This window comes from Erinaceus europaeus, chromosome 9 (assembly GCF_950295315.1).
Source record: "Erinaceus europaeus chromosome 9, mEriEur2.1, whole genome shotgun sequence".
NCBI lineage: Eukaryota > Metazoa > Chordata > Mammalia > Eulipotyphla > Erinaceidae > Erinaceus > Erinaceus europaeus.
The window spans coordinates 55374008-55400499 of NC_080170.1; the positions used below are offsets into that span (position 1 = coordinate 55374008).

Genomic DNA, 26492 nt, shown 5'->3' on the forward strand with positions numbered 1-26492 from the left:
TTTAGAGATACAGATTTCAACATAAATCCACTTTTTAAACTACTTTTAGCTCCAATAAAGTATAAGTCACTATGAAAAAGCCAGGCTTATGTATCCTCTCTGCTGTTGACATGACAAAGTGATGGTGTTTGCTCTCTCCAAATGCCTGCAGTATTCTGAATTTTGAAGAGATTTTATTTCACTCATTTTTGTTTTAGATAGAGACAGAGATGCAGAGAGAATGAAAGAAAGAGGACACAGCACCAAAGCTTCCTTCAGTGTGGTGGGAGCTGGGCTCAAACCTGGGTCACACACATTCATTTCACTGACTTTATTACATAAATCTGTCCCACCTTCACCCCCTACTACCACTCAGGGGCCATCACAACTCAGTTGCATCATGGGAAGTCTTCTTTGGGAGATTAGCTACTTGCTGTTGTTTTATGAAGAACAAGAAGCTTGATATATGGCTTTCTGTTGGAGTGACAAACTTTCTGAATACCCTAAGGTACCTATTAAAAATTTTGTTATGTACATAAAAAAATAAAATAAGGGGGGGGACTTCCAGGAGGCATGGTCATGGAATAACTGGAACTAAATTGTCTCTCCTCCCAAAACAACAAATAAATACAAGAGACCCAACTGAAGTCATAATCTACAGCGGAAAGTTCTGCAGCCTCAGGTGGGTGCTTGCGTCATTTGGAGGGAAAAGGGGTGTGGTTTGAAGAACAGCAAAGTCAAATCAGAACTCTGGCGATTTCACTTTAAGCACAGCAAGAAAGTAACATTGTTCCTAGTGCCGGAAGAAAAGAAACAGGGACTTAAAATCTCTCAGTCTTTGACTTGGGGTTTTAGCCTTCTGAATTTAAGGCAAGGACATAACATAAAACAGGGCATTTGTGACCACAAGACAGCCCAAAGCAACCACCACCATCCCACCAGTCACAGATCATACAAACGAGAAACCTAGAGATCACAATAGCACCACCTGCTGGCCATCGATAACCAGAATGAAAAAAAAAAAAAAACACAAGCAGAGAAACAGAACTGAAGAACCAACTATGCCATATTAGCCAGACAGAAATGAAACAGAGGAAATCCAAGGAATTACAGACTTAGACTCTCAGAGACATATTATAGAGAGCTCATTATGAGGACTCTCCAAGAATTTAAGCAAGAATTAAAAGAACATGTTACTATGGAATTAAAACACACAAGAGAGGAACTTATAACAGAGGTCACTAAGAATCTTCAGATCTTGAAAGAACTCCAGTCAGAACTCCAGGGAGTAAAAGACACTTTAACTGCAATCCATGCTCAGGTAGAAGGCTTAGGAAGTAGATCCACACATTCAGAAGAAATAATCTTCAACCTAGAAGATACAGCCAGCCTGCTCTTTCAATTCAAAGATGAGGGAGAGGAATGGTTCAGAAAGACTGAAGCAACTCTCTGTGAAATTGCAGACTCTATCAGAAGATCAACTATAAGAGGCATAGGTATATCTGAAGAGGAGGACAAGGCCAAAAGCCCAGAGTCCCATTTTCAGAACAATTTTAGCTGAGAACTTCTCTCACTTAGGAAACCATCAGAACATTCTCATTCAAGAGGCAGGATGATCACCCAGGTTTATAAATAGAAAAAGACCAATGCCAAGGTACATTATTGTAAAACTATCCGAAGTCAACAACAAGGAAAATTTTTTCTGGCTGCTAGGGAAAGGAAGGAAATTACATACAAGGGCAGAGCTTTTTTTTTAAATTTATTTCTTTATTGGGGAATTAATGTTTTACATTCAACAGTAAATACAATAGTTTGTACATGCATAACATTCCCCAGTTTCCCATTTAACAATACAACCCCCACTATATCATTTATCATTCTTCATGGACCTGTATTCTCCCCACCCACCCACCCCAGAGTCTTTTACTTTGGTGTAATACGGCAATACCATTTCAGGTTCTACTTGTGTTTTCTTTTCTGATCTTGTTTTTCATCTTCTGCCTGAGAGTGAGATCATCCCATATTCATCCTTCTGTGCTGTTAATATTTCGGAGGCTCTTGTTGGCTGGGCGGGCTAGCTTCACGGGCGGGTAACAGTGACGCGGAGACAACGGCTGGGCAGGGAAGCTGTATTTCTTTATTCAGGAACAACGATTCATAAACTAAGACAAACTAATCACCAAACAGAACTCTGCTGTCTCTTTGCAGCGGTGCAAGCACTCTCTCTTACTCTCAAACTCTCTAACTCAGGAACCCTCTCTCTCTTCCTCTCGAACTCAGGAACCCTCGAACTCTGCAACCCTTCAACCCTGGAACTCTGGCGGGTTTCCTAGGGGCGGGGCCAAGCGGGCCCACAAAATTAACTGGACTGATCTAATTCTCTTGGCGGGGGAGAACTAGAACCCAATGTAAAGCATACAACAATTCCCCCTTTTCTTTTTAACTAAATGACTATAGTATCAAGGGTGTGGGGTGAACAGAAACATATATCATACAGGCATTTTTTTTTAAAAAAGAAACTGGCACAAACATGGAGAAACATGTAAGTAACAAGAACCAGTGTACTGCTAAGGGAAGGCCTGAGGGGGCCATATCTGCCTCTGTGGGCTAAACTTTATCAGCTTAAAAAAAAACATTTCTTGCCTCTGGGGGGCTACTTGCCTCGACGGGCATTTGCATGGGGGCAGGGAACGGCCTAGAGTCCCAAAGGCAGCTGGCTGCAACTTACTTACTATGAAACAAAACTTGTTATTAGCATATCTACTGCACGATCCAACGTTTCTAATAGAGAAGGAATTTGAGACTTTTACATATCAACAATGTCTTTTAACCTTTTGTTACACCCATTCAAGATGGAGACACACCCTAGGTATGGGCCAGAGAGGAAACCTCAGGCATGAGAATAATTAGCATAGCCATTGTGCGATCTACCATTTCTGATAGAGAAGGTAATGGAGAGTTTTACATATCAACAAGTCTATTTAACCTTTTGTTTAGACCAACTTAGTTAAAATATATTGCTTGTTAACTAATTTTTACCTTAGACTTTAAATGTAAGTTAATTTTATCTTTATGAGAATTAAGTTGAAAACCTTTTTCATTTAACTTTGACTAGTAAGAATTTAGCCTTAAAGTTACTGTTTACAAAACTTTAAACATATACATAAACATGGTCACTAATACACAAGGAGAGAAACCGTTGTTATGAAGACATGTCATTGTAAACACGAATTTAAATCTGTACTGTCTTAGTTGTTGGGGGGGGGGGTTTCACCATCCGGAGGTGGCTTCTCACACAACTTTACTTCTAGGAATTGCAGGTTGCGATCTCTGCACAAATCTCTGCGTACTCCAGCTTGTCTGCCTTCAGACCGGACCGGCAGCTGGAGATCCGTGTGCCCAGTTTCGGCAGGGAGCCCGGGGGTCCGGGAGGCCCGAGATCGTTCCAGAATTCATAGCAAAAGGGCAGGCGGGCCAGTTTTGTAGAAGGCGTGGGCCTAGGTGCCCAGGGGTGGCGGCCATGATAGGCCGCCGCGGCCCTGCCCCATGGCCCTGCTATGTCTGCTGCCATGCTCGCAGTGGCTGAGCAGTGTGGAGGGATCACGCGTCCAGTGCCCTGCGCCACGCGGTGGAGAGCCGGCTCCTGTGGGCTGGCCTCGGGCTCTTGCGTGCTGGCGTCTGGCTCTTGGGGCTCTTGTGTGCTGGCGTTGGCCTCCTGCGGGCTGCGGGGCTGCGGGTGCGGTGTGCGGGGTTGTCTGGGCGCAGCCGGCTGGCTGTTTAACCAGGTGGAAACGGCAGCTCCGCGCCTCGCCTCCCGCCTGCTGGCTATTCCCGCTGGCTGTTCTGAGTTTGCCCGAGCGAGTGGAAACCACAGAGTGGTCCAGACATAAATGTTCCAGAAACCGCAAAACAGTCTCGTGAAGAAAGAGCAGAGGCCTTTGGAGATCTCTTCACAAGCAGAAGAGAAGGCCATAGTGCATAGGTAGCCAAATTGTCTTTATTTATCTGAGAGATGCGCAGGTCAGGTCCACGTGGGCGCCATTTGTTGTTAATATTTTCGTAGGCTCTTGCTGGGCGGGCTAGCTTCACGGGCGGGTAACAGAGACGCAGAGACAACGGCTGGGCAGGGAAGCTGTATTTCTTTATTCAGGAACAACGATTCATAAACTAAGACAAACTAATCACCAAACAGAACTCTGCTGTCTCTTTGTGGCGGCACAAGCACTCTCTCTTACTCTCGAACTCTTGAACTCAGGAACCCTCTCTCTCTTCCTCTCGAACTCAGGAACCCTCGAACTCTGCAACCCTTCAACCCTGGAACTCTGGCGGGTTTCCTAGTGGCAGGGCCAAGGTACCGCGAAATTAACTGGACTGATCTAATTCTCTTGGCGGGGGAGAACTAGAACTCAATGTAAAGCATACAACACTTCTGTTTCTGACTTATTTCACTCAACATGATTTTTTCAAGGTCCATCAAAGATTGGCTGAAAATGGTGAAGTCACAATTTTTTACAGCTGAGTAGTATTCCATTGTGTATATATACCACAACTTGCTCAGCCACTTATCTGTTGTTGGACACCTGGGTTGCTTCCAGGTTTTGGCTATTACAAATTGTGCTGCCAAGAACATATGTGTACACAGATTTTTTTGGATGGATGTGTTGGGTTCCTTAGGATATATCCCCAGGAGGGAAATTGCAGGGTCATAGGGTAGGTCCATTTCTAGCCTTCTGAGAGTTCTCCAGACTGTTCTCCACAAAGGTTGGACCAATTGACATTCCCACCAGCAGTGCAGGAGGGTTCCTTTGACCCCACACCCTCTCCAGCATTTGCTGCTGTTACCTTTTCTGATGTATGACATTCTCACAGGAGTGAAGTGATATCTCATTGTTGTCTTGATTTGCATTTCTCTGAAAATCAGAGACTTGGAGCATTTTTTCATATGTTTCTTGGCCTTTTGGATCTCTTCTGTGGTGAATATTCTGTCCAAGTCCTCCCCCCATTTTTGGATGGGGTTATTTGTTGTCTTGTTGTTGAGTCTGGCAAACTCTTTATATATGTTGGTTATTAAACTCTTGTCTATGTATGGCATGTAAAGATCTTCTCCCATTCTGTGAGGGGTCTCTTGGTTTGGGTAGTGGTTTCTTTTGCTGTGAAGAAGCTTTTTAATTTGATGTAGTCCCATAGGTTTATACTTGCCTTAGTCTTCTTTGTAATTGGATTTGTTTCATTGAAAATGTCTTTAAAATTTATGCAGAAAAGAGTTCTGCCAATATTTTCCTCTAAGTATTTGATACTTTGTGGTCTAACCTCCAAGTCCTTGATCCACTTGGAATTTACTTTTGTATTTGGTGAAATACAGTGATTCAGTTTCATTCTTCTGCATGTTTCAACCCATTGTTTCCAACACCATTTGTTGAAAAGACTCTGTTTTCCCCATGTAATAGTCTGGGCCCCTTTGTCAAAGATTAGATGTGTGGGGCCTCATTTCTGGGCTCTCAGTTCTATTCCACTGGTCAGTGTGTCTATTCATGTTCCAGTACCAAGCAGTTTTGATGACAATGGCCCTATAATACAGTTTGAGATGTGGGAGTGTGATGCCTCCAGTTCTGTTCTTTTTTCTCAAGATTGTTTTGGCAATTCTAGGTCTTTTCTGGTTCCAGATAAACATTTGTAGCATTTGTTCTATTCTCCTAAAAAATGTGGTTGGGATCTTGATGGGGATATCATTAAATTTGTAGATGGCTCTGGGTAATATATTCATTTTGATGATGTTAATTCTTCCAACCCATGAACATGGAATATCTTTCCACTTCTTTGTGTCTTTTTCAATTTCTTTGAGTAGTGACTCATAATTTTCAGTATACAAGTCTTTCACTTCCTTGGTTAGGTTTACTCCTAGATATTTTATTGTTTTTGTTGCTGTAGTAAAAAGGAATTGATTTCTGGATTTCAATTTCTTCTAACTTAGTGTTTGCATAGAGGAATGCCACTGACTTTTGAATGTTAATTTTGTAGCCTGACACCTTACTGTATTGCCTGATGATTTCCAAAAGCTTCTTGCTGGATTCCTTAGGTTTTTCCATGTATACTATCATGTCATCTGCAAATAAGGAGAGTTTGACTTCTTCTCTTCCAATCTGTATTCCTTTAATTCCTTGCTCCTGCCTGATTGATATGGCAAGAACTTCCAACACTATGTTGAATAGTAATGGTGATAGTGGCAGCCCTGTCTAGTACCTGCTCTGAGGGGAAATGCTTCCAGTTTTTCACCATTGAGTATGATGTTGGCTGTAGGTTTGCAATATATAGACTCCACTATCTTCAGGAATTTTCCACCTATTCCCATTTTTTGTAGTGTTTTGATCATAAAGGGATGCTGGATTTTGTCAAAGGCTTTCTCTGCATCTATTGATATGACCATGTGGCTTTTTGTCTTGCTTTTGTTGATGTGGTGGATCACATTGATTGATTTACGTATATTAAACCAGCCTTGCATGCCTGGGATAAACCCCACTTGATCATGATGAACAATCTTTTTAATATACTGCTATATACGGTTGGCTAGAATCTTGTTCAATATTTTCGCATCTATGTTCATCAGAGATATTGGTCTGTAGTTTTCTTTTCTGGTTGTGTCCCTGTCTGCTTTTGGTATCAGGGTGATGTTGGCTTCATAGAAGCTGGCAGGGAGTATTCCAGTGTCTTCAATCTTCTAGAAGACTTTTAAAAGTAGAGGTATTAGTTCTTCTTTGAAAGTTTTGTAGAATTCATTTGTAAAACCATCTGGTCCAGGACTTTTATATTTGGGGAGATTTTTGATAACTGTTTCAATTTCATTAGCTGTGATGGGCCTGTTCATGTTATCCACTTCCTCTTTACTTAGTTTTGGAAGTAGGTAGGTATCTAGGAAATCGTCCATTTCTTCCCGGTTCTCTAGCTTGGTGGCATATAGTTGTTCATAGAAGCCTCGCATGATATGTTGAATTTCTGCGTTGTCTGTTGTAATATCTCCTCTTTCATTTACTATCCGATTTATTTGGGTGTTCTCCCTTTTTTGTTTTGTGAGTCTGGCTAAAGGTTTGTCGATTTTGTTTACTCTTTCGAAGAACCAACATTTACTTTCGTTGATCTTTTGTATGGTTTTCCTATTCTCAATGTTATTTATTAGGGCAGAGCTTTTATCAGATTCCTCTCCACAAACTCTAGAGGTAAGGAGAGAGAGGAATGACAAATTCGAAGTTCTAAAGGAGAGGGAATTCCAGCCACAAATCTTGTATCCTGCAAAATTATCCTTCAGATATGAGGGAGAAATAAAGGTTTTCTCAGATATTCAAGAACTAAAGGAATTTGCCACAATCAACCCCACCTTACAAGAACTACTGAACCGAGTCCCACAAGAAACAAGGAAACAAAGGAATACACGTTCCAAAAACCAAGTTGCAAATGCTACAATGACATCAACCTGACTGGCCCATACAGACGACCTCACCAATGTACCCTGGAACCCCACCTCTCCAGATCCCTGCCCCAGGGAAAGAAAGGGATTGGATTATGGATCAACCTGTCAATGCCCATGTCCATCGGAGAAGCAATTACAGAAACCAGACCTCCCACCTTCTGCACCCCATAATGTCCTTGGGTCCATGCTCCCAGAGAGATAAAGAATAGGAAAACTTCCAGTGATGGGGATGGGGTATGGAACTCTGGTGGTGGGAAATGTGTGGAATTTAACTCCTCTTATTCTATGGTTTTGTCGATATTTTCTGTTTTTTATTTTATAAATAAGAAAAGGGGGTCGGGCGGTAGCGCAGCGGTTTTACCACATGTGGTGTGAAGCACAAGGACTGGCATAAGGATCCCGATTAGAACCCCTGGCTCCCCACCTGCAGTGGGGTTGCCTCACAAGCGGTGTAGCAGGAGTACAGATGTCTTTCTCTCCCCCTCTCTGTCTTTTCCTCCTCTCTTCATTTCTCTCTGTCCTATCCAACAACAACGACAGCAGTAACAACAAGAATAACAACAACAATGATAAAACAAGAAGGGCAACAAAAGGGAGTGGGAATAGCTTCCAGGAGCAGTGGATTCGTGGTACAGGCACCGAGCCCCAGCGATAACCTTGGAGGCAAAAAAATAAATAATAAAAATAAAATTTAAAAAACGAAAAGAAAGGAATAGACGCAGGACCATAGAAAAAATTGCCAAATATATATAACTAGAGATAGATAGCTACAGAAATAATAGTCAACCTATATCTGTAACCTTGGAAGAACTACTGTAGTTTCCAATGGAGGGAATGTCGACACAAAATTTTGGTGGTGGGAATGATGTGGAATTATACCCATGTTATCTCATAATTTTATAAATTACTAATAAAATTAAAAAATAAAATAAAATAAAAAGTGGAAGGCCCTTCATTGTTTTTCTGTAATATCCCTCTGAGTTTCTCAGAAATGAGGACTACTTAGTGTGTAGTAATGTTGCTTCCAGACTTGAGCTTTTATCCTCACTAATTGTGTGTAGATATATGCAAAGCAGAAAACCTTCAAACCTTCAAGATAACCAATACCTTCAAGTTTAGTTTTTGTTGTTGTTGTTGTTTGTTTGTTTTTCCCACCAGGGATATTGCTTGAGCTCAGTGCCTGCATGACAAATCCACTCTGCTGATAGCCATTTTTTCTTTTTTTTTTTTTTCTTCTTCTTCTTTCTTCTTCCTTTTTTCTTTTTTATCTGATGATATAGAAAGATATTCTTGGACCTTTGTAAGCGTGTCTTAGTCATCATGTGATTGTAAGCATGTGTAGTTAGAAGGTGGAGTGGTTTGATAAACTGATAGACAAGTGATCTAGGGACCAATCATCACCTATAGACTCAGAACATAAGCCACACACGCAGGTAACTTTTCTCTAATGTACATTCACAAATTTGAACAAGAAGATTTATTTTGTAATTTTGCATTAAATTCATATGGATAAAACAGTTATACTTCCTAATAGCAACATGTGGCTGCTTTACCTTTAAGTTTTAATGCTTTAGTGATACTGCTATTAGGAAAAACACTATTAAATTAATTTCATCTTTTTTACTATTTGTTTTTGTTATTGTTACTGAGTTGTGATCCTTCATGTGTACAATTTTACTCCTCCAGGACCAGCATTTTCATGTGGGGGCCTGGGAGGAGAGTACAGAGAGACAGAGATAGCACAACACCAGGGTTTCCCTAGTACACAGTACTCCTATGTAGTGCTAGGGTTCAAATCTGGACTACTTCCATGGGATGGCATGTGCCCTACTACTCAGTGAACTATCTCTCTGATACCTTTGCTATTTTTTAAAAATTATTACTAGAAAAACTGTAATTATCCATTGCTCACAACATTGTACAATTGGATATAATTGTCCCAGAGGTGTATTTCATGCATGCATACTAGATAATGTTCACTTTGTGCTTTTCCTTTTAGCACCGTAAGTCTGCTGTTAACTGCCACGGTTCTGGCAGCTAGCTAGTTGTTTCTTTGTTCAACTTTTTAATTTATCAATAAGACTTCAGTGTGGTAAAGATAACTGGTCCAGAGTAGAGTCACATCAGGGTTCTTACAATTGATTAACTTGCTATGAAAACAAGTCAGAAGCCTTCATCACTTCTTTGTACAAACCAGGCTTGTTTTTAAATAGAGAGAGCCTCCTCCCCCAGCTCTAACAGTGTCTTGTTTCCTACACAGCTCTTGGCCTCCCAGAACCCCCAAGAAGCACCTGCTCTGACACCAGTCTTTAAACTTCCAGCCATATCACACAGAAGGCACTTGGGTCCAGACAACTCCATTTATGACTGCCATATGGAAAAGCCATACCATGTACATATGTGCAGAGTATTTCTGAAGCCAAATGGAGTGAAGAGTGTGTAGCTGATCTAGCTTCATCTTTTCCTAGCCTTTGAAAGTTTTAATCATTGAAGTATCTTTAGGCGATAAATAGAAACATGCAGTGAGATAATCCTGAATTAAAACCAAATATGTACTTGTGTTTGGATATGGACACAGGACTGTGTGTGGATGTATGAAAAATGTAGGTTGACTGTTTGTATACAGATGGTTTTGACTTTGCAGTAAAATCTGCAGAGAAGGATGTATATATGACTAGAGGTGCTGTATATCTCTCTGCTCAAGCAGAATTTTCTGTATTTGAAGCAGAGATTCTCTCCTCCTCTAAATAGTTGGAGGAAAGGTTGTGTTTCAGCTTCCACCAAATTCAGGTACAGAGTTCATTTAGATGGCTGCCAAATACTGCTGGAGAAGGTCTCTCTCTTGACTAAGCATAGACCTGGCCATGTGCCTCTGCCTTTCATACTACAAGAACAAGTGTAGGTCAGATGCCCCATGAAGAGGATACCAATTAGAACCAGGCTTGAGACTGTGTTTTCCTTTGGAGTAACCACTTTCCTTCTTCTTTTCCTTTTACCTTTTCTAGGCAGGACAGGGCTGCTTGCTGATCTCTTGCCCAGTTTTGCTGTGGATATTATGCCAGGTATTCAGTCATTTAACTCTTTATTTCCTGAGTCTGCTATTGTTCCACCTGTCTTGCTTCTGCATTAGCTACTAATTTCTCCTTTATTTGTTCATTTGTCTCTATATTTTTGTGGTCTTTTCCAGGGTGAATTAAGTCCATTGGAAATTACTTGCAATTGTATTCTTTTACTAGGTCCTTCAAGAATAATGATAATTAAAATTAATCTGAGATTAAGACCCAGTACTTCTTTGTCAAGCATTCAGGCTCTTTTTTTTAATTTTATTTATTCCCTTTTGTTGCCCTTGTTGTTTTATTGTTGTAGTTATTATTATTGTTGTTGTCATCATTGTTGGATAGGACAGAGAGAAATGGAGAGAGGAGGGGAAGACACAGAGGAGGAGAGAAAGACAGACACCTGCAGACCTACTTCACCGCCTGTGAAGTGACTCCCCTGCAGGTGGGGAGCCGGAGCTCGAACCGGGATCCTTATGCCGGTCCTTGTGCTTTGCGCCACCTGCGCTTAACCCGCTGCGCTACAGCCCGACTCCCGCATTCAGGCTCTTTACAGTCTCTGCCCATCTCCTTATCTCAGCTTTGACAGAGTCACCACCAGTAATCTAGTCCCCTAAATTGTAGTTTACAACACTAGTGTATAGTTAATGTTACACTGAATTGACTTCTATGACTTCATCAGAAGGTTTATTCAAGGTGTATGAAAATTAAGCATCCTTCCTTCCTTTAAAAATACACATGTACATACCTACATTGTTTTGTATGCAGTATCAGGAATTTCTTGGGCCTCCAAAATCCAAAGATCCATATACCATATGTCAAAGAACTCTCCTTCAAATGTATATTCTTTCTTTTTTATAGTTTTTAAGTTGAACATAGTCTCCTGTAGCCCAGACTAGCCAGGGTACATACAGAATGAGAGCCGTGGAGTTCTTTCCACCATGGAAAGAGACTCAGATAGGAATCAAAGTGAACTACTTTGCTGTGTTATTGCTAAGGCCTCAACTGAAGCCCAGTCAGTTGTTGTCCTGAGCAAAAACACACTCCGGATCCTTCTAGTTGGACACAATTCCTTCATTTTCTCACTGAGAAATCTTGGCCTAATTAATATGAATGTATTTCATAAAGATGAGTGAAGATAGACATTCAGGAAACATCACTTTATTTTTCTCTCTGAGAACTTTATGTTCTAAGTAAATATCAAATAATTGTACCATTAAAAACATCTTTTATTTAATAAAAATTTATTTTCAGGCTTCAAACTTCTATTTAATTGAATAAATACTTAATAACAGACTCTAGATATATAATATGAGCTGGCAAAATAATTCCCCTGGAAGGGTGCCTGCTTTGACATGCACATGACCCAAATTTGAATATGGCCCAATGGGGGGGGTCAGTCCTGTGGTATCTTTACATTCCCCCATGTCTCTTTGTCTCTGTCTCTTTCTATCTGAAATAGTTGACTCAGTGTGCTGAAACTCTGATGACCACAAAAAATAAAATAAAATGAAGAAGACATGTTTTTATAGTCTTCATTGTAAAGGGATTTTAGGTATGTGACTTTCTATCAAAATGAGTCACCTTATTTTTAATAGTTATTTACAAGATTAGAGAATAATAGGGCTATAGTTCCACACCACTCCCATCACCAAAGTTCTGTGCCCCACCCCCAAAATGAATCATTTTAATCATTTGAGTTTTACAGGAAAACCTCATAGGTAGTTACATAGAAAACTGTACTACAGGATTATACATTTTTTAAATGCAGTGTAGAGAAATATAATCTTGCACAAATATGATGCTACTGAGCCACCTTCTTGGCCCAGTTTTCATTTTATACATTTTAAAAATTGCCACCAGGGTCATCACTCAGGCATGGTGCCAGCACTACTAGTCCACCTCTCCTGGCAGCTATATTTTCCTTTTTTCTCCTTTCTTTCCACTTTTATTAGGTGGAATAGAGAGAAATTGAGAAGGGGAAGATAGAGAGGGAGCAAGAAAGATGCCTCCAGAACTGCTTTACCATATATGTAGCATTCCCCCTGCAAGTGGGAGCCGGGGCTCAAAGCTGGGTCCTTGCACATAGTAATATGTGCACTTAACTGGGTGCACCACTACCTGGTCCCTCGTTTTATACTTTTGAGAAAAAGAGAAAAGAAGGAGGGCTCCACTCGCCATTCATGAAGTTCCTCCTTTCTTTCTGTCTTTGTTGCTGCCATGCAGTGCTGGGAATTAAACCCAGGGCCTTATACATGGAAAGCTGAGCCACCTCCTAATTTCCTAACCCCATCAGGATTGCATTTTCTTCCTTCTCCTCCTCCTTCTTCTTCTTTGCCACCAGGGTTATCAGTGCCAGCACTAAAAATCCACCTCTCCCAGCAACCATTCTTCCTTCCTTCCTTCCTTCCTTCCTTCCTTCCTTCCTTCCTTCCTCCCTCCCTCCCTCCCTCCCTCCCTCCCTTCCTTTATTTCTTTTCTTCTTTATTTCTATTTTGTTTGATAAGACAGAGAGAAATTGAGTAGATGGGAAATAGAGAGGAAGAGAGAAAGAAATACCTGCAGATCTGCTTCACTGCTTGTGAAATCCTTGAGCACAGAAACGTGTGTGCTCAACCTGGAGTGCCACTACCCAGCCCCCAAGATTACACTTTCATAGACAAGATTGCTTGGACTACAAAAGATATGCATTCACAGAATCCACCACTTCAGAACCTAGCAAGCAGAGTTCTCTTCCCCCAGTGGGAGTTCTGCTCTTGACCTTACATGTTCTGACACTGTAGTTGATTGGGTGAACCCTTCCCCCAAAAGAGGCCCTAAACTGTCCCATGGTTCTGTGCTGACCACTGAGTGTCCCCAGTTTACCCAGTTATCCCTCTGCCCACATGGGAGCAGATTCTTTCTGAGTCTGGGCCTCTGCTGTGAGAGGAAATGGTCCCTTCCCCAGGTCCTTCCTCTCCTCACCTCTCCCAGAAATGAGTGTTGTCCCTGCAATGAGTGTAGGTCTTTCTGTGTGTCCTTGCAGAGTGGGTGTTTGTTGGCTTGGTGATCCTGGGTATCTTCCTCTTCTTCGTCCTGGTGGGGATCTGCTGGTGCCAGTGCTGCCCCCACAGTTGCTGCTGCTACATCCGCTGCCCATGCTGCCCAGAGTCCTGCTGTTGCCCTCAGGCCTGTGAGTAAAGCCATGGTGGGGAGGTACAAATGTCCCCCACCACACCAGTTATTCCAGATTCACCCCTTTGTTTGTAATTCAGCCTCCAGCCATGACCATCTTGTTTGCCTTCTCATCTTCCCCATCCGTCTTACCTACCTTGCATTTGGAATTCCCAATTACAGTTATAATAATGACCAGTTTGAGATAGCAAGGTTGTAGAGTAACCTTTGTCCTTTTCCCCCACACTCACACTTGGAGGCACCTCTTTGGTACAGCTCACAGGTAGATGTCCTGCCCTTTTTACAGCAGCAGCAGCAGACTATGCCCCTGGTTGTCATCCAACCTCCATTGGTTTTTATCCCCAATACAAAATAAACCACAGAGGATTTCATCCTCCTTTGATGATTAAGTTTTACCTTACTGGTCAGCCATGTAGGCGTTAAGTTTGGTACCCTTGCCAGAATCAGACACAACTTTAAGGAGAGAGACACATGTGTCTTTAGGGAAAAAATGTTTGCAGAAAGTGTCAGGTTGTTTTATCTGTTTTTGAGGTCACAGAGAAGGACAAACTCATTGGGAAGAAGACCTGTCTGACCCTACCATTCTGAAATCACCTGGTCTCAGAAGCTAAGTAGGGTTGGGTTTGGCTGGCACTTGGATGGGAAAAAAAGAGCCAGGATCCTCCAGGGAGATCTTGGAACCCAGGTGCCAAGCCTACAGAGAGGAAACAGCCAACAGGCAGTGTAGGCAAAGTGGGCTGCGGCTGTCACTGGAGGCTGCTGAGACAGCTTCCAGTACAGCTTAATTACTCATTGGCAAGTACTAAACACTATAATTCCTTCTGTCAGTGCCTTTCAGCAGAGCTGGAGGAGTGCAAGGGAATGGGGTGTGGTTTTAATGAACCATTTCAGGCCTGGGAGAGTTCACACATGGGCATACAAACATGCACACACAGGCATACAAATACACACACCTGCCCATATGTGAGCAAACACTCCATGAGCTCCCTGAAATACATCCTCAAGGATGTTCGGTGTGAGGGTTGTGGAGGGTGGGATGATATAATCTCTTTTCATCTCCCTCCACAGTGTATGAAGCAGGGAAAGCAGCAAAGGCCGGGTACCCTCCCTCTGTCTTCGGTGTCCCTGGCCCCTACACCATCCTCCCTGTCCCATTGGGAGGAGCCCCCTCATCTGGCATGCTGAAGGACAAGCTGCATCCACCTCCTCTGGCACCAAGTGACTCCATTGGAGGAAGCCACAGTGGTAAATGTAGTTCCAGACTCCCTTCCCACATGCCTCTACCTGTGCCCCCACTCTACTTCCCTGCCAGTAAAAGCCATTGACTTATTTGGAAGATAATCCTCTCCAGTCCAGCTGTTCGATTCTTCAAACTATTTCTGATGATAAGGCAGACTTTCCTGGATGTGCTTCCCCTGCTTTTCCCCTTGATCTGTAGTAACTAAAACAAGAAAGGTACTTCTGTATGTTGACTATTTGGTTCATAGCATCTCCTTCCTGCCCATCCCCAGAGGTATCTGAATGTCTCTAAAGGGACTAGGAAAGCATATCTAACCCCCTTAATGAATTGTCCATGATGCCCTGTCGTTGAGGGAGTAGATATCCTAGTAATTGTAAGTTGTGTTTTGTGGTTTCCTTTCCTTGGAACTATTAGTAGAATTATGACATACGAAATTCAAATGAGTCAGACTGAGAAGCACAGGTTGATGAATAAGGACACACAGGGAATTAGAAAGATAAGGACAATACAATCCATCTCCCCAGAGGATGATATGGGCAAAAGTGACATTAGTGGAATTTGTCTTATACTGCTTCCTTATTTCCCCATCATCTTTCTTCCCTCCCACCAGAACTCATTCCTCTTGTTTTTTATGTAATGAAATCTCATAATAAAATAATTCTTATTCTTAGCATGACAGATAATTCCTCCCTCCTGTTTACAGTCTTTCCTCAATTTTTGCTTGTTGCAACTCATTCATACTGGCTTCATCCTCCACTGCAAAGAAACTGCAATAAGAAATGACTTGGAAAATAGAAAACATGTAATTTCTTTTTTCTCCAATTTCAATATCACTTTCTTGAGGAAGTGTTGATTTAAAGAATGCATCATTTCACATAGCAAGAAATCTCTAAGGCATGGTGGCTTTCACACAGGTTAATTGAAAAATTTCCATTGCATCTGGAATCAAGGATATATAGTTCCTTCTTTGATTCTGTCACCATGAGTATGTCCTCTGTCTTCTGCAACTCTCCTCATAACCATAAACAACTATCTAGCTCCAGGGAACAAATTCATTCAGAGAGAGAAATCCCTTTCCATCTCTGCCAGCATACTTTGTCCTGTGTATTACTGGCAAGGATTATCTATGTCACTGGAGGTGATGCTAAGTGAAGTAAGTAATGAGATAATAAACAACTTCCAGATGGTTTAATTCATATGTGGAATATAGATAACTAAAGCAAATGAACTTGCAAAAAAATAGTTATCAAACTATCTACTAGGTTTTGTGAAATTCTGGCTATCAGAATGGACCAAGGAACTTTTGTGGTGGAACAGTGAGCTTTATACACAGATATATAGATGTAAAACTATGTATCTGAAATCTGTTAATTCTGTAAACCAAAATTAAATCAATAATAATAAACATCTTAATAGAAAAATTGTCTATGGCCACTTCTAAGATTGGCTCAGACCAATGAAGACTCTTCTCTTAAGCTGACCACGTCTTCACCTTGGAAATGAACAAAGTTGGGATTCTGTTAGCAAGGCAAAAGAAAGATGGCCACCACACTGGGCAGTCTGACTCTTGTTAGCATTACCACCTGTCTTGGTGAGTCAAGGTGGTTCTTCATGATCCCATCACCCACCAGGCAACTTTCTGTACTCTGGGTCCCACAACCAGACTTTCTAGTGGTTTACTCATTAAATAACCTGATTCATAAAGATGTAAATTTAGCTTATTTTATATTTATAACTACTTTGATTTTAAAATAATTATCTAGCAACAGCCATTCTTCAGATTGATTTTGTACATAATACTCTTGAACTTTGTGTAGTTAACAGATATGTTTGGGGGTCAGTAGATGGCTCATTTACTAGAGTACACAGATTACCATGAGCAAGAGACATCACACAATGGTGTAGTGCTGCATGTTCTCTCTCATCCTCACTCTTCCTTCCTTCTCTCCTCCTTCCCTCTCTGTTCTCTGTCTTTTATCCTCTTAGTGAGGAAAGAAGAAAATGATCACTGAGACTGTGGAGTCATGTGGCCACTGAGATCCAGTAGAAACCCTAGTAGCCAATAAAAAGAAAGAAAGAAGAAATAAAAATGTCTTTGGTGATATCTATTACTGTGTATAAGTTGATTATCAATTGGGTGAGAGATGAGAGACACCCAACTTCTTTCTCCCTGTCTTCATACAAGCCATTTGAGACTCATAAGAAAATTATATTGTCTCCCCATCTGCTCTGGATCCATACCTTCACCTTTGCCAAGTTGGTTGAATATCTAACCTCAAAACTCCAGTCTTACCTTCTTGAGTAACTCCTCCTATCAGCATTCCAAACAGGCTCCACCATCTCTTATTAAAGTACTACAATTTGAAACAAACAAAACCCTGTTGCATTTTTATATGATTCCTCTGTCCTTTTTCTCTTCATATCTAAGTTCCTGAGGGTTTTGTTTGGTTTGTTTGGTTTGGTTTGGTTGGTTGGTTTTTGTTTTGTTTGTTGCTTTTTTTTTTTTTAACCAGAGCACTGCTCATCTCTGGCTTATGATGGTACAGGGGACTGAACCTGTGATTTTGAAGTCTTAGGCATGAGAATCTCTTTGAATAACCATTATGCTATCCCCCCACCCTTTCTTGAATTTTGAATATTGAGTGCTCCATTTTCTTTGCTTTCATGAAATCATCTAATTTCCCTCTTGTCTTTTCACTTCAAAATCCACCTTATGCTAAAAATGACACTTCTCCATCTAATGGGTACTTTACTCAGCTCTCCAACTTTTCCAAAGCCGTAGCTTTGTCATTTTTCTTACTTTTAAGTGCTGATTGTTCTTCCTCTGTTTGACCTCAAGACAATAATTGTTCCTGATTTTTCGCTCTACTCTTCCTGTGTGCTGGTTGCTCCCACCTGTATCTGCACGTCTCGGCTGTGCCTTAGGACACCTCCACCAAAATGTCTCAAAGGCACTTCTAACTCAACTTCTAAGAACTCAATTTTATCTAACTCCTACTTTCTTATCTGAGTGGATGGTTCATCCAGTGAATGCTCCAGTCAGAAGCAGGAACTCCATCTCTTCCTCCCTCTCTTCCCTCATCCAAGTCACCACATTCTTCAGAGAGTGCCTTGAGGGAAACCTGAATGGTTTGCTTTCTCCCTCTCTTTTGTAGCTGCTCTCCATTTTTTACCACCTGGATAAACACCATCCTCTTCTACCTGGTGTTTCAACACCTGGTCTCACCTTGCTTTAAGCCATTTAGTTTTCTCATATACTTGGCCTCCACTGATCTTTTCTGCAAAGGAATTGAGTGACAAATAGGATTTGAAATGACATTTTGAAAACTAATAAGGGTGTATGTCTATATATATGCCTCTATATGTATACAGAGGAAATGCAGATTTTAAGCATTTCTCCCACAACTGAGCTGCTGTCATCTTGGGGGTGGAAACTGGCAGCTGTTCCATCATCTACAAACAGCCTTGCTTAGCTCATTAAGACAGGACAGGAAGAACAAGGATGCATCCATGAGTGTCTGCCTCAGAGACTTCTGCAAGTTTTATGAGATACATTCAGCTATAAAGGGAGACATAAGCTGAAAAAACAATTTTGTCAAAAATATCAAGGACTGAGGAGATAGTTCCATAGACAGCACAACGGACTTTCATGCCTGAATTACTAGAGGTTGTAAGTTCTATACACAATACCACCATAAGCCAGAGCTGAGCTGTGCTGTTGTCAGATATATAAATCAGGTCAAATCCTTTAAGTACAAGAATTTTAAATGAAAGGACCAGGCGGTGATGCACCTAGTTTAGCGCATACATTACAGCGCAGAAAGACCCAGGTTCAAGCCCCTGGTCCCCATCTGCAGGGGGAAAGCTTCATGAGTGGTGAAGCAGGGCTGCAGGTGTCTCTCTGTCTCTGTCCCTCTCTACTTGCTCCTCCCCTCTCAATTTCTTTCTGTCTTTCTCCAATAGTAAATAAAAATATAATTTAAAAAAGAATTTTACTTTATTTTTATTTATAAAACAGAAACATTGACAAGACCATAGGATAAGAAGGATATAATTCCACACAATTCCCACCACAAGAACTCCCTATCCCATTCATGTGCACCTGCCCCCCTCCCCGACCCTTTAAAGCTCTCCTATTCTTTATCCTTCTGGGAGTATGAATCCAGGATCATTATGGGGTGCTGAAGGTGGAAGGTCTGGCTTCTGTAATTGTCTCCCTGCTGAACATGGACGTTGACAGGTTGATTCATACTCCCAGTCTGTCTCTCTCTTTCCCTAGTGGGGCAGGGCTCTGGGGAGATGGGATTCTAGGACACTTTGGTGGGGTTGTCTGCCCAGGGAAGTCAGGTTGGCAACATGGTAGTATCTGGAACCTGGTGGCTGAAAAAGAGTTAAGATAAAAAGCAGAACAAATTGTTGGCTAATCATGAGTCTAAAGGCAAGAATATTGCAGATGAAGATTTGGGGGCCTCAATTTTGGAAAAAGCTAGTCGGTCTATTTTAGGTCTATCATAACTACTGGTTTTTGCCTGAGTCTGATAGCTAACATGCAGGTGGACCCAAGGTATTGTCTGGGGAGCTGGGGTCACAGTTGGAAAAAGGACTAAAAAGCTGGATCAGGGAAGAGAGTAGCTCCCAAATATGGGAAAAGTCTATAATTTTTGTTAACTGTAAACACCATCAATTTGATCTGGGGCCCATATTCAGCACAGGAGCCTATGTAGCCTCTGTATCCCTGTAGGTCTAAGTTGCATTCTGTGGTCACAGATAGGAACATTCCAGGCTGCACTAATTTCAGCACCCATTTTCCTCGGGTGATAGAGTATGTTGTCCAACCTCCCTTCAGCGAATGGAACAGTCCCTACCATTGCTGATCCACATTGAGGGCCAAGTCCTGTAAGGGCCCACAAAGGGGTCCATTATGCTGTTCCTGATGGAGATGACCAGCGACTATGGAGAGAAGAAACTTAGAGGTCTAGACCCATCATGTCTATATGGAATCCCAGGACTCCCTGTCTAGGGTCTCAGATGATGGGGTGGCCTGGTAGTGACCAGAGAGTCATCTTTAAAGTGTGCCAATCTCTTGACCTTATCCAGCTTTTGTAATCCTTACTTTTTCTAACAAGGTTAGCTTTGGAGTAATTGAGGGAAACAGAATAGGAAGTAGGTGAGGAGAATACCTAGGTCTAAGTAGAAACTACTTGATAGGTACTTTATGGTGTCTTTTTTAGGTCTTTCTACTTGTTTGCTGTATTTATTGACTCACTGCAAACTAGTGTATGCTGTTGCTTTCAGGTGTATATTTCCCCCTAACTTATGGATATATGTACACATGTGCACTATCTCATGGGTCCAGGTCCGTATCTAGGTTCTGTGGCTTTATTAGGAAGTGGACCACCTGAAGTGGAATTAGGGAGTCTTATGAGCTAGGGAAATGAAGCTGGAGGGTTGACATTCCACACCTGACATCTCTGTACACAATCTAAAGTGAAACATGTTGAGGTGGTATTAGTTTCATTTAAAAAAAAAAAAGAATTTTAAATGATAATTTGACATCAAAACAAATATCCCTGTGTCCCCTTTCAGTAAAATCAGAGTTAACTAATATAGTTAGAAGCACTGACGTGCGAAGAGCCATACTAACTAAAGGACTTGACCTAGACTGAATTTGAAAAAATAATAAGAAACCAACCACCAGCTTAAATGGAAGTTTCCCTAGGGAGAAAGTCATTTTCAAAAAAATCTGGATCTTCACCATTCCAAGTCAACTTTTCTTAGATAAGGGGTGGGGGGAGATACCACAGTACTTATGGAGGCTAGGGGCTCAAACCTAGGCTGAGTGCAAGGCAAAGCAGGTGCCTTACTAGGTGAGATATTTTTCCAGTTCTAGGACATTTCTTATTAAAATTTCACCATACATCAGAGAATTCTCTTATCTTCAGACAAAGTATAAATAAAAATTCACCTGACATCATCCTATTTATTTTCCAATCAAGAAAAATTTATTGATGTCTTACAAATTTCCCTCAAGGAATTTAATCGAGTGGTTTCTAGGGACTAGTGAATGGAAAGGAAAGACGGGGAGTGTGGGGGGGAATACAGAGTAGTAGATGCTTTCCTAATGTAGTCTCATAGAAGAGAAATCTCTAAGCACACATGGTGCAAAGCGAGGACTGGCTTAAGGATCATGGTTTGAGCCTCTGGCCCTCACCTGCAGGGGAGTCACTTCACAAGCAGTGAAGCAGATCTGCAGGTGTCTATCTTTCTCTCCCCCACTCTGCCTTCCCCTCCTTTCTCGATTTCTCTCTGTCTTATCCAACAGCAATAAAAACAACAACAATAATAACAACAATGACAAACAACAAGGTAACAAAGGGGAGAAAGATAGCCTCCAGGAGCAATGAATTTGTAGTGCAAGCACCAAGCCCCAACAATAACCAAGCCCCAACAATAACCCTGGAGGCAAAAATCAAGAAAGATTTTCTGGTGTTTCATGAGCTGCTCCTGTGCACAGATATAATGCAGAGCTTTCAGTAGAAGCAAGCTTATTATAGTCTGTTGCACTCTCAAACATAGCTTTTTAAAAAAATTTTTTAAATTTCATTTATTTATTTTCCTTTTGTTGCCCTTGTTGTCTTTTGTTGTTGTTGTTGGCGCTGCTGTTGTTATTGTTGTCATCGTTGTTGGATAGGACAGAGAGAAATGGAGAGAGGAGGGGAAGACAGAGAGGGGGAGAGAAAGATAGACACCTGCAGACCTGCTTCACCGCCTGTGAGGCGACTCCCCTGCAGGTGGGGAGCTGGGGGGCTCGAACCGGGATCCTTAAGCCAGTCCTTGCACTTTGCGCCACATGCGCTTAACCCACTGTGCTGCCACCCGACTCCCCAAACATAGCTTTTAATAACACAAAGCAAAATTCATCACCTTTAAAAGGAAGAACTGTCTTTTTAAAAAAATTACTAAAGCCACATGGACTATACTTCACAGTTTACCTCTATTTTTTTTTTCTTTGACAAATCAGAGGGATTTAAATATCTGAAGTCATGGGCTGGTGTGACTAGGACTCTAAGCTGAAAGCACCTAGCACAGTGAAATCTCTTTATAATGCCAACACTGTAAGCAAATCCACCATCTTCATTTGGGGCTGTAAATAGTTTGCCACAACTTTTTAGGGACATGATAACCTATGCATACATAATGAAGTCTAACCCATAATGAGGAGTGTAATTTGTTATAATGGTGCTGAAAAGAGTCTAAATTTCAATCCAAGCTATAATTAATTGAGATTTCCAGCTGTTGCTCAGGATAGCAGCCACCTTTTAACCACCAGGAGACAGCTGGCACATTGTCACCTAAAGCACCTTCCTTCTCCCCTGCACTTTTACCTTAGTATTCCTAAATGTTTGTTATAGTGGTTCTTCATATATTAAGAACACCCAGATAAAGCCACAACTGCGGATAGTGTAGCCCTGTATGCCTATAACATGCAGTCCCTCTTTACTCAAAAAGTAATGTCAATAAAAATAACATGCTTCCTCAAGATACCATGTAAGCCTTCAAGGCCCTTCCTGGTCAAAACTATCCAACAGGCCACTCACATGGCCTTCTCTGCTTTTCTTTGTAGTCCTTTGTAATATGGTTTGTTTCCTGATTTTTGTTAATCCATTTGTTCATCTATTCCTCATACTTACACATACATATGTTTTGAGTGTCTCCAGTTCTACAGTGTGCCAGTTTCTATGCTAGGTCATGAGGATGCAGAAATACATAGGTAGAACTGGTTCTTGTCCTCAGGAAATTCAGTCTCAAAAGGAAAATTCTACTGAAAATATTCCCCTTTTTTTGGTATAGTTTTCTTTTTTTTCCTTTATTGGGGGGTTAATGTTTTACAGTTGACAGTAAATACAATAGTTTGTACATACATAACATTTCTCAGTTTTCCACATAACAATACAACCCCTACTAGGTCCTCTGCCATCCTTTTACAGGACCTGCACTCCCCCCTCCCCCATCCTAGAGTCTTTTCCTTTGGTGCAATTCACCAACTCCAGTCCAGGCTTTTTTTTTTTTTTTTTCTAAAGAAAGCATTAACCTGACCCTATCCTGGCAGTAATTCAATTCAACAAATATTTATTAAGTGTGAAAAACTGTTGTTGTGCGCGGGCCATGGAGAAGAGAGAGAGGGGGTCCGGAACAAAGAGGAAACACAAATCTTTATTTGCGCTGGCACCTCAGAGTTGCTAGAGAGTCAGGTTGGGCCACGTGGAGGTAACGAAAATGGCCGCTTCACGCAGTAACCTTTCCTGCGTCTGAACACCGGAGTGAAGCGCTGGCAAGAGAGTGAGGTGCGGAAGAAGAAGGGATTTTATAGGAGTAGCTTTCGCGAGAATGGGAAGGGGGAGGAGTAACCATAGCACTCCAGGATAGGATAATAACTCTCATGAGAATGGGAGGGGGGAGGAGTAACCAAAGCACTCCAAATATCCTGGTGATATAGACAATGCCCTGAGAGTACAACATGGCTGAACAGGCACTCCGAGAATGTCCCAACTCTCGAGGGAACTAGCAGTAGCCTGAGGGGACAACATGGCAGATGTGACTGCATCGGCACAATTTCCCAGCAAAAAACATGGCCCTGGCCAGTCTAGAGTGTTAAGATTATTTTCCCTAAAGAATCTTAGGGAAAATTAGACACCTAACTTGAACAAATTTGAATATATTAAGGTCATAATGAAAGTTAACAATAAATGATTTGGGTGCTGGGACAATGAGGGACCAAAGGTCTTAGGTTTAAATTCCTACCACCACCATAAACTAGACCTAAGCAGTGCTCTGATATAAATAAATAAGTAAATTAATTAATTAATAGTAAGTTAACATAATAGAGCTAGAACTTCTGTAGCTACTAGAACCAAAGAAAGCCTTTTGTATTGACTGAAATTTGGACAACTCCTAATAATCACAAAGAATTCAAAGTTTTCTGCTAATTTGGCCTTTGTTCTTTTATGTACTAATGCATTTTATAGACATAAAAGCAGTCTTTGTTAGGCCTCCCTTCCTTAAACACTTCTGTTTTTATTTATTTTTTATTTTTTCTTTCTTTAATAGGACAGAGATAAATTAAGAGGGGGAGAGGAGAGAGGGAGAGAGAGATACCTGCAGCACTGCTTCACTGCTCATGAAGCTTCTCCCCCTGCATGTGGGTACTGGGGGCTTAAACCAGGGTCCTTGCACATGCTAATATGTGTTCTCAACCAAGTGTACCAGTGCTTTACCCTTTTCTTGAATACTTCTATTAAGCATGCCTGTAGGCTGTTGAATTCCACCTCTGCCTGTGTTTCATCCATCAGACATTACTGCCTCAGAACAGACATTGTGGTTCTGTGGGATAATTGCTTTTTAATTGAACTGTCTGTACTACTCTTTAAACACCTCTGCAGAAATAGAAGAGTGTGTAGCTTGATAAGTAAAATCATTCTTGCTAATAATTGCTTCTTCCTAAGGATTATGGCTCTAACCTTCAGTTAAAGGTGCCACTACCACGCATATACAGAGATTCATGACATTTTCCAAGGAATTACACAGTTGAGATGAATGTGGACTGCCCAGTGTGTTCTCAAAAGAAAGGCAGTGCACCTGCAAATGGCTGTGTGGGTGGCTTCTGAGTCTTCAGTGCCAAAGCTGTGATTAGTGTCTGTGGAATATTATATTTTCATCCTCCGCAACCATACTTGTGAGAGGTATTTGACCAGGGTAACATGACCAGAGAGCAGAAAGCAGGATGTTTGTTTGAGCCATGTATAGTCATGGGACTTCTCTGTGGTTTTTAGACAACTTTGGGATAGAGACTATTGGAATAGTGTAGTTACTAAACACACACACACACACACACACACAAGGCTGACAGGTTGAGAGATAGGAACAGGTCTTGGGAGTTAGACAGTAGCGCAGCAATTTAAGCGCACATGGCGCAAAGCTCAAAGCTGGCTTAAGGAACAGGTCTTAAGCCACCAACAACCACCACCACCAGACACCTAAAAACCATACCTGCTCCAGGATCTTCTTATTCTTCCTCTCTTGTTGTTCCTTATGGCCTCTGCTCCCAGAAGATGCTGAAGGAGGAAAATTTCCAATATAGTTAGAACCATCTGGTTCTGGTTCTACCAGGACTTCAAAGTAAGTGAAGGAGACCCCCACCACCACCCCCCAGGAGTTTTCCCAACCATCATCTCTCAACCATACAATATGGGTGGTAATAGCTTCCTTATATGTTTGTGAGGAACTAATATCCATGTCAAACACTATGAAGTCTTGGTGCCCAGTGAATGTCCTCTTGCCATTATTGTTAAATCCCTAACGCCTTGATTCCCTTCCTTCTTTTTACCTCTTGCTCATATCTCTGAAAAATAGGCCTACCTCTGTCTGATCACCCTTGGGGTTGATAGTAACCTAAAGGGATACTTGAGTAATATAGAACTTACACAGTTAGGGGTCGGGTGGTAGCACAGTGGGTTAAGCACACGTGGTGCAAAGTGCTAGGACCAGTGTAAGAATCCTGGTTCGAGCTCCCGGCTCCCCACCTGTAAGGGAGTTGCTTCACAGGCAGTGAAGCAGGTCTGCAGGTGTCTGTCTTTCTCTCCTCTCTGTCTTCCCTTCCTCGCTCCATTTCTCTCTGTCCTATCCAACAACAACGACATAAATAACAACAACAATAATAACTATAAGGGCAACAAAAGGAAATAAATATTTTTTTAAATGAACTTACACAGCCTTTGTTCCTGACTAGATATGTGATGGCAATGTAGGAGATGGAATTATCACTCATGCTTTAGCTTTTTTTTTTTTTTTATTCATCCCTGAAAATAACACCAGCTTGTAACCACATAGCAACAGTTTGAATTAATCGTATCTAAAATATGTATTGCCTTTCCTAAAAGTAAAATGCTAAAGAAGTCAGGTGAAACCAAAGCAATCCACATATTTTAATCTTATGTTAATTTGTATGTAGCATGTAATCTAATTTTAGCTCTTATGCATCACCTAGTTGGAATTTCTGCACCATCTCCCAGGCAACAAGAGACTTTGAGGTCACCTTTGTCCAGGTCCCTGATGTTTGAGTGTCTGCTCCCACCAAGTGAAGATGTGATCCTCACACATGAGAGTGGTTTGTGTGTTCTGTCTACAAAGTGGCTTCTTTTTAGTGTGAACAGATTTCTTCATGTTTTGAGGAAATGTGATTTAAGCAGAACTCTAACCCTAGCAGGTCAAGAAATTAAAAGTAATGATTCATATGTGACTGAAAATACTGTAAAAAATGTAGTTATTGGGAGTCGGGCGGTAGTGCAGCGGGTTAAGTGCATGTGGCACAAACCGCAAGGACCAGCATAAGGATCCCAGTTCGGCTCCCCACCTGAGGGGAGTCACTTCACAGGCAGTGAAGCAGGTCTAAAGGTGTCTATCTTTCTCTCCTCTTCTGTCTTCCCTCCTCTGTCTATTTCTCTCTGTCCTATCCAATGACAGCAACAACAACAACAATAATAACCACAGAATGATAAAACAACAAGGGCAACAAAATGGGAAA

At 41.5% G+C, this 26492-nt stretch overlaps 1 protein-coding gene across 4 annotated transcripts in view; it reads left to right on the plus strand.

The window, feature by feature from the left end:
* The window catches only part of ILDR2 (immunoglobulin like domain containing receptor 2), an 89360-nt gene that overhangs the window by 45170 nt on the left and 17698 nt on the right, over nt 1–26492 (plus strand). The window contains exons 4-6 of one of the 4 annotated variants that reach the window (XM_007528778.3): nt 10447–10503; nt 13523–13669; nt 14740–14916. The exons of 1 other annotated variant lie outside the window; for it this stretch is intronic. In XM_007528778.3, coding sequence (XP_007528840.3) covers nt 10447–10503; nt 13523–13669; nt 14740–14916 — 381 coding nt within the window. The remainder of the gene's footprint in view (nt 1–10446; nt 10504–13522; nt 13670–14739; nt 14917–26492) is intronic. 2 more of the 4 variants (XM_016190667.2, XM_016190666.2) reach the window with 2 other exon arrangements.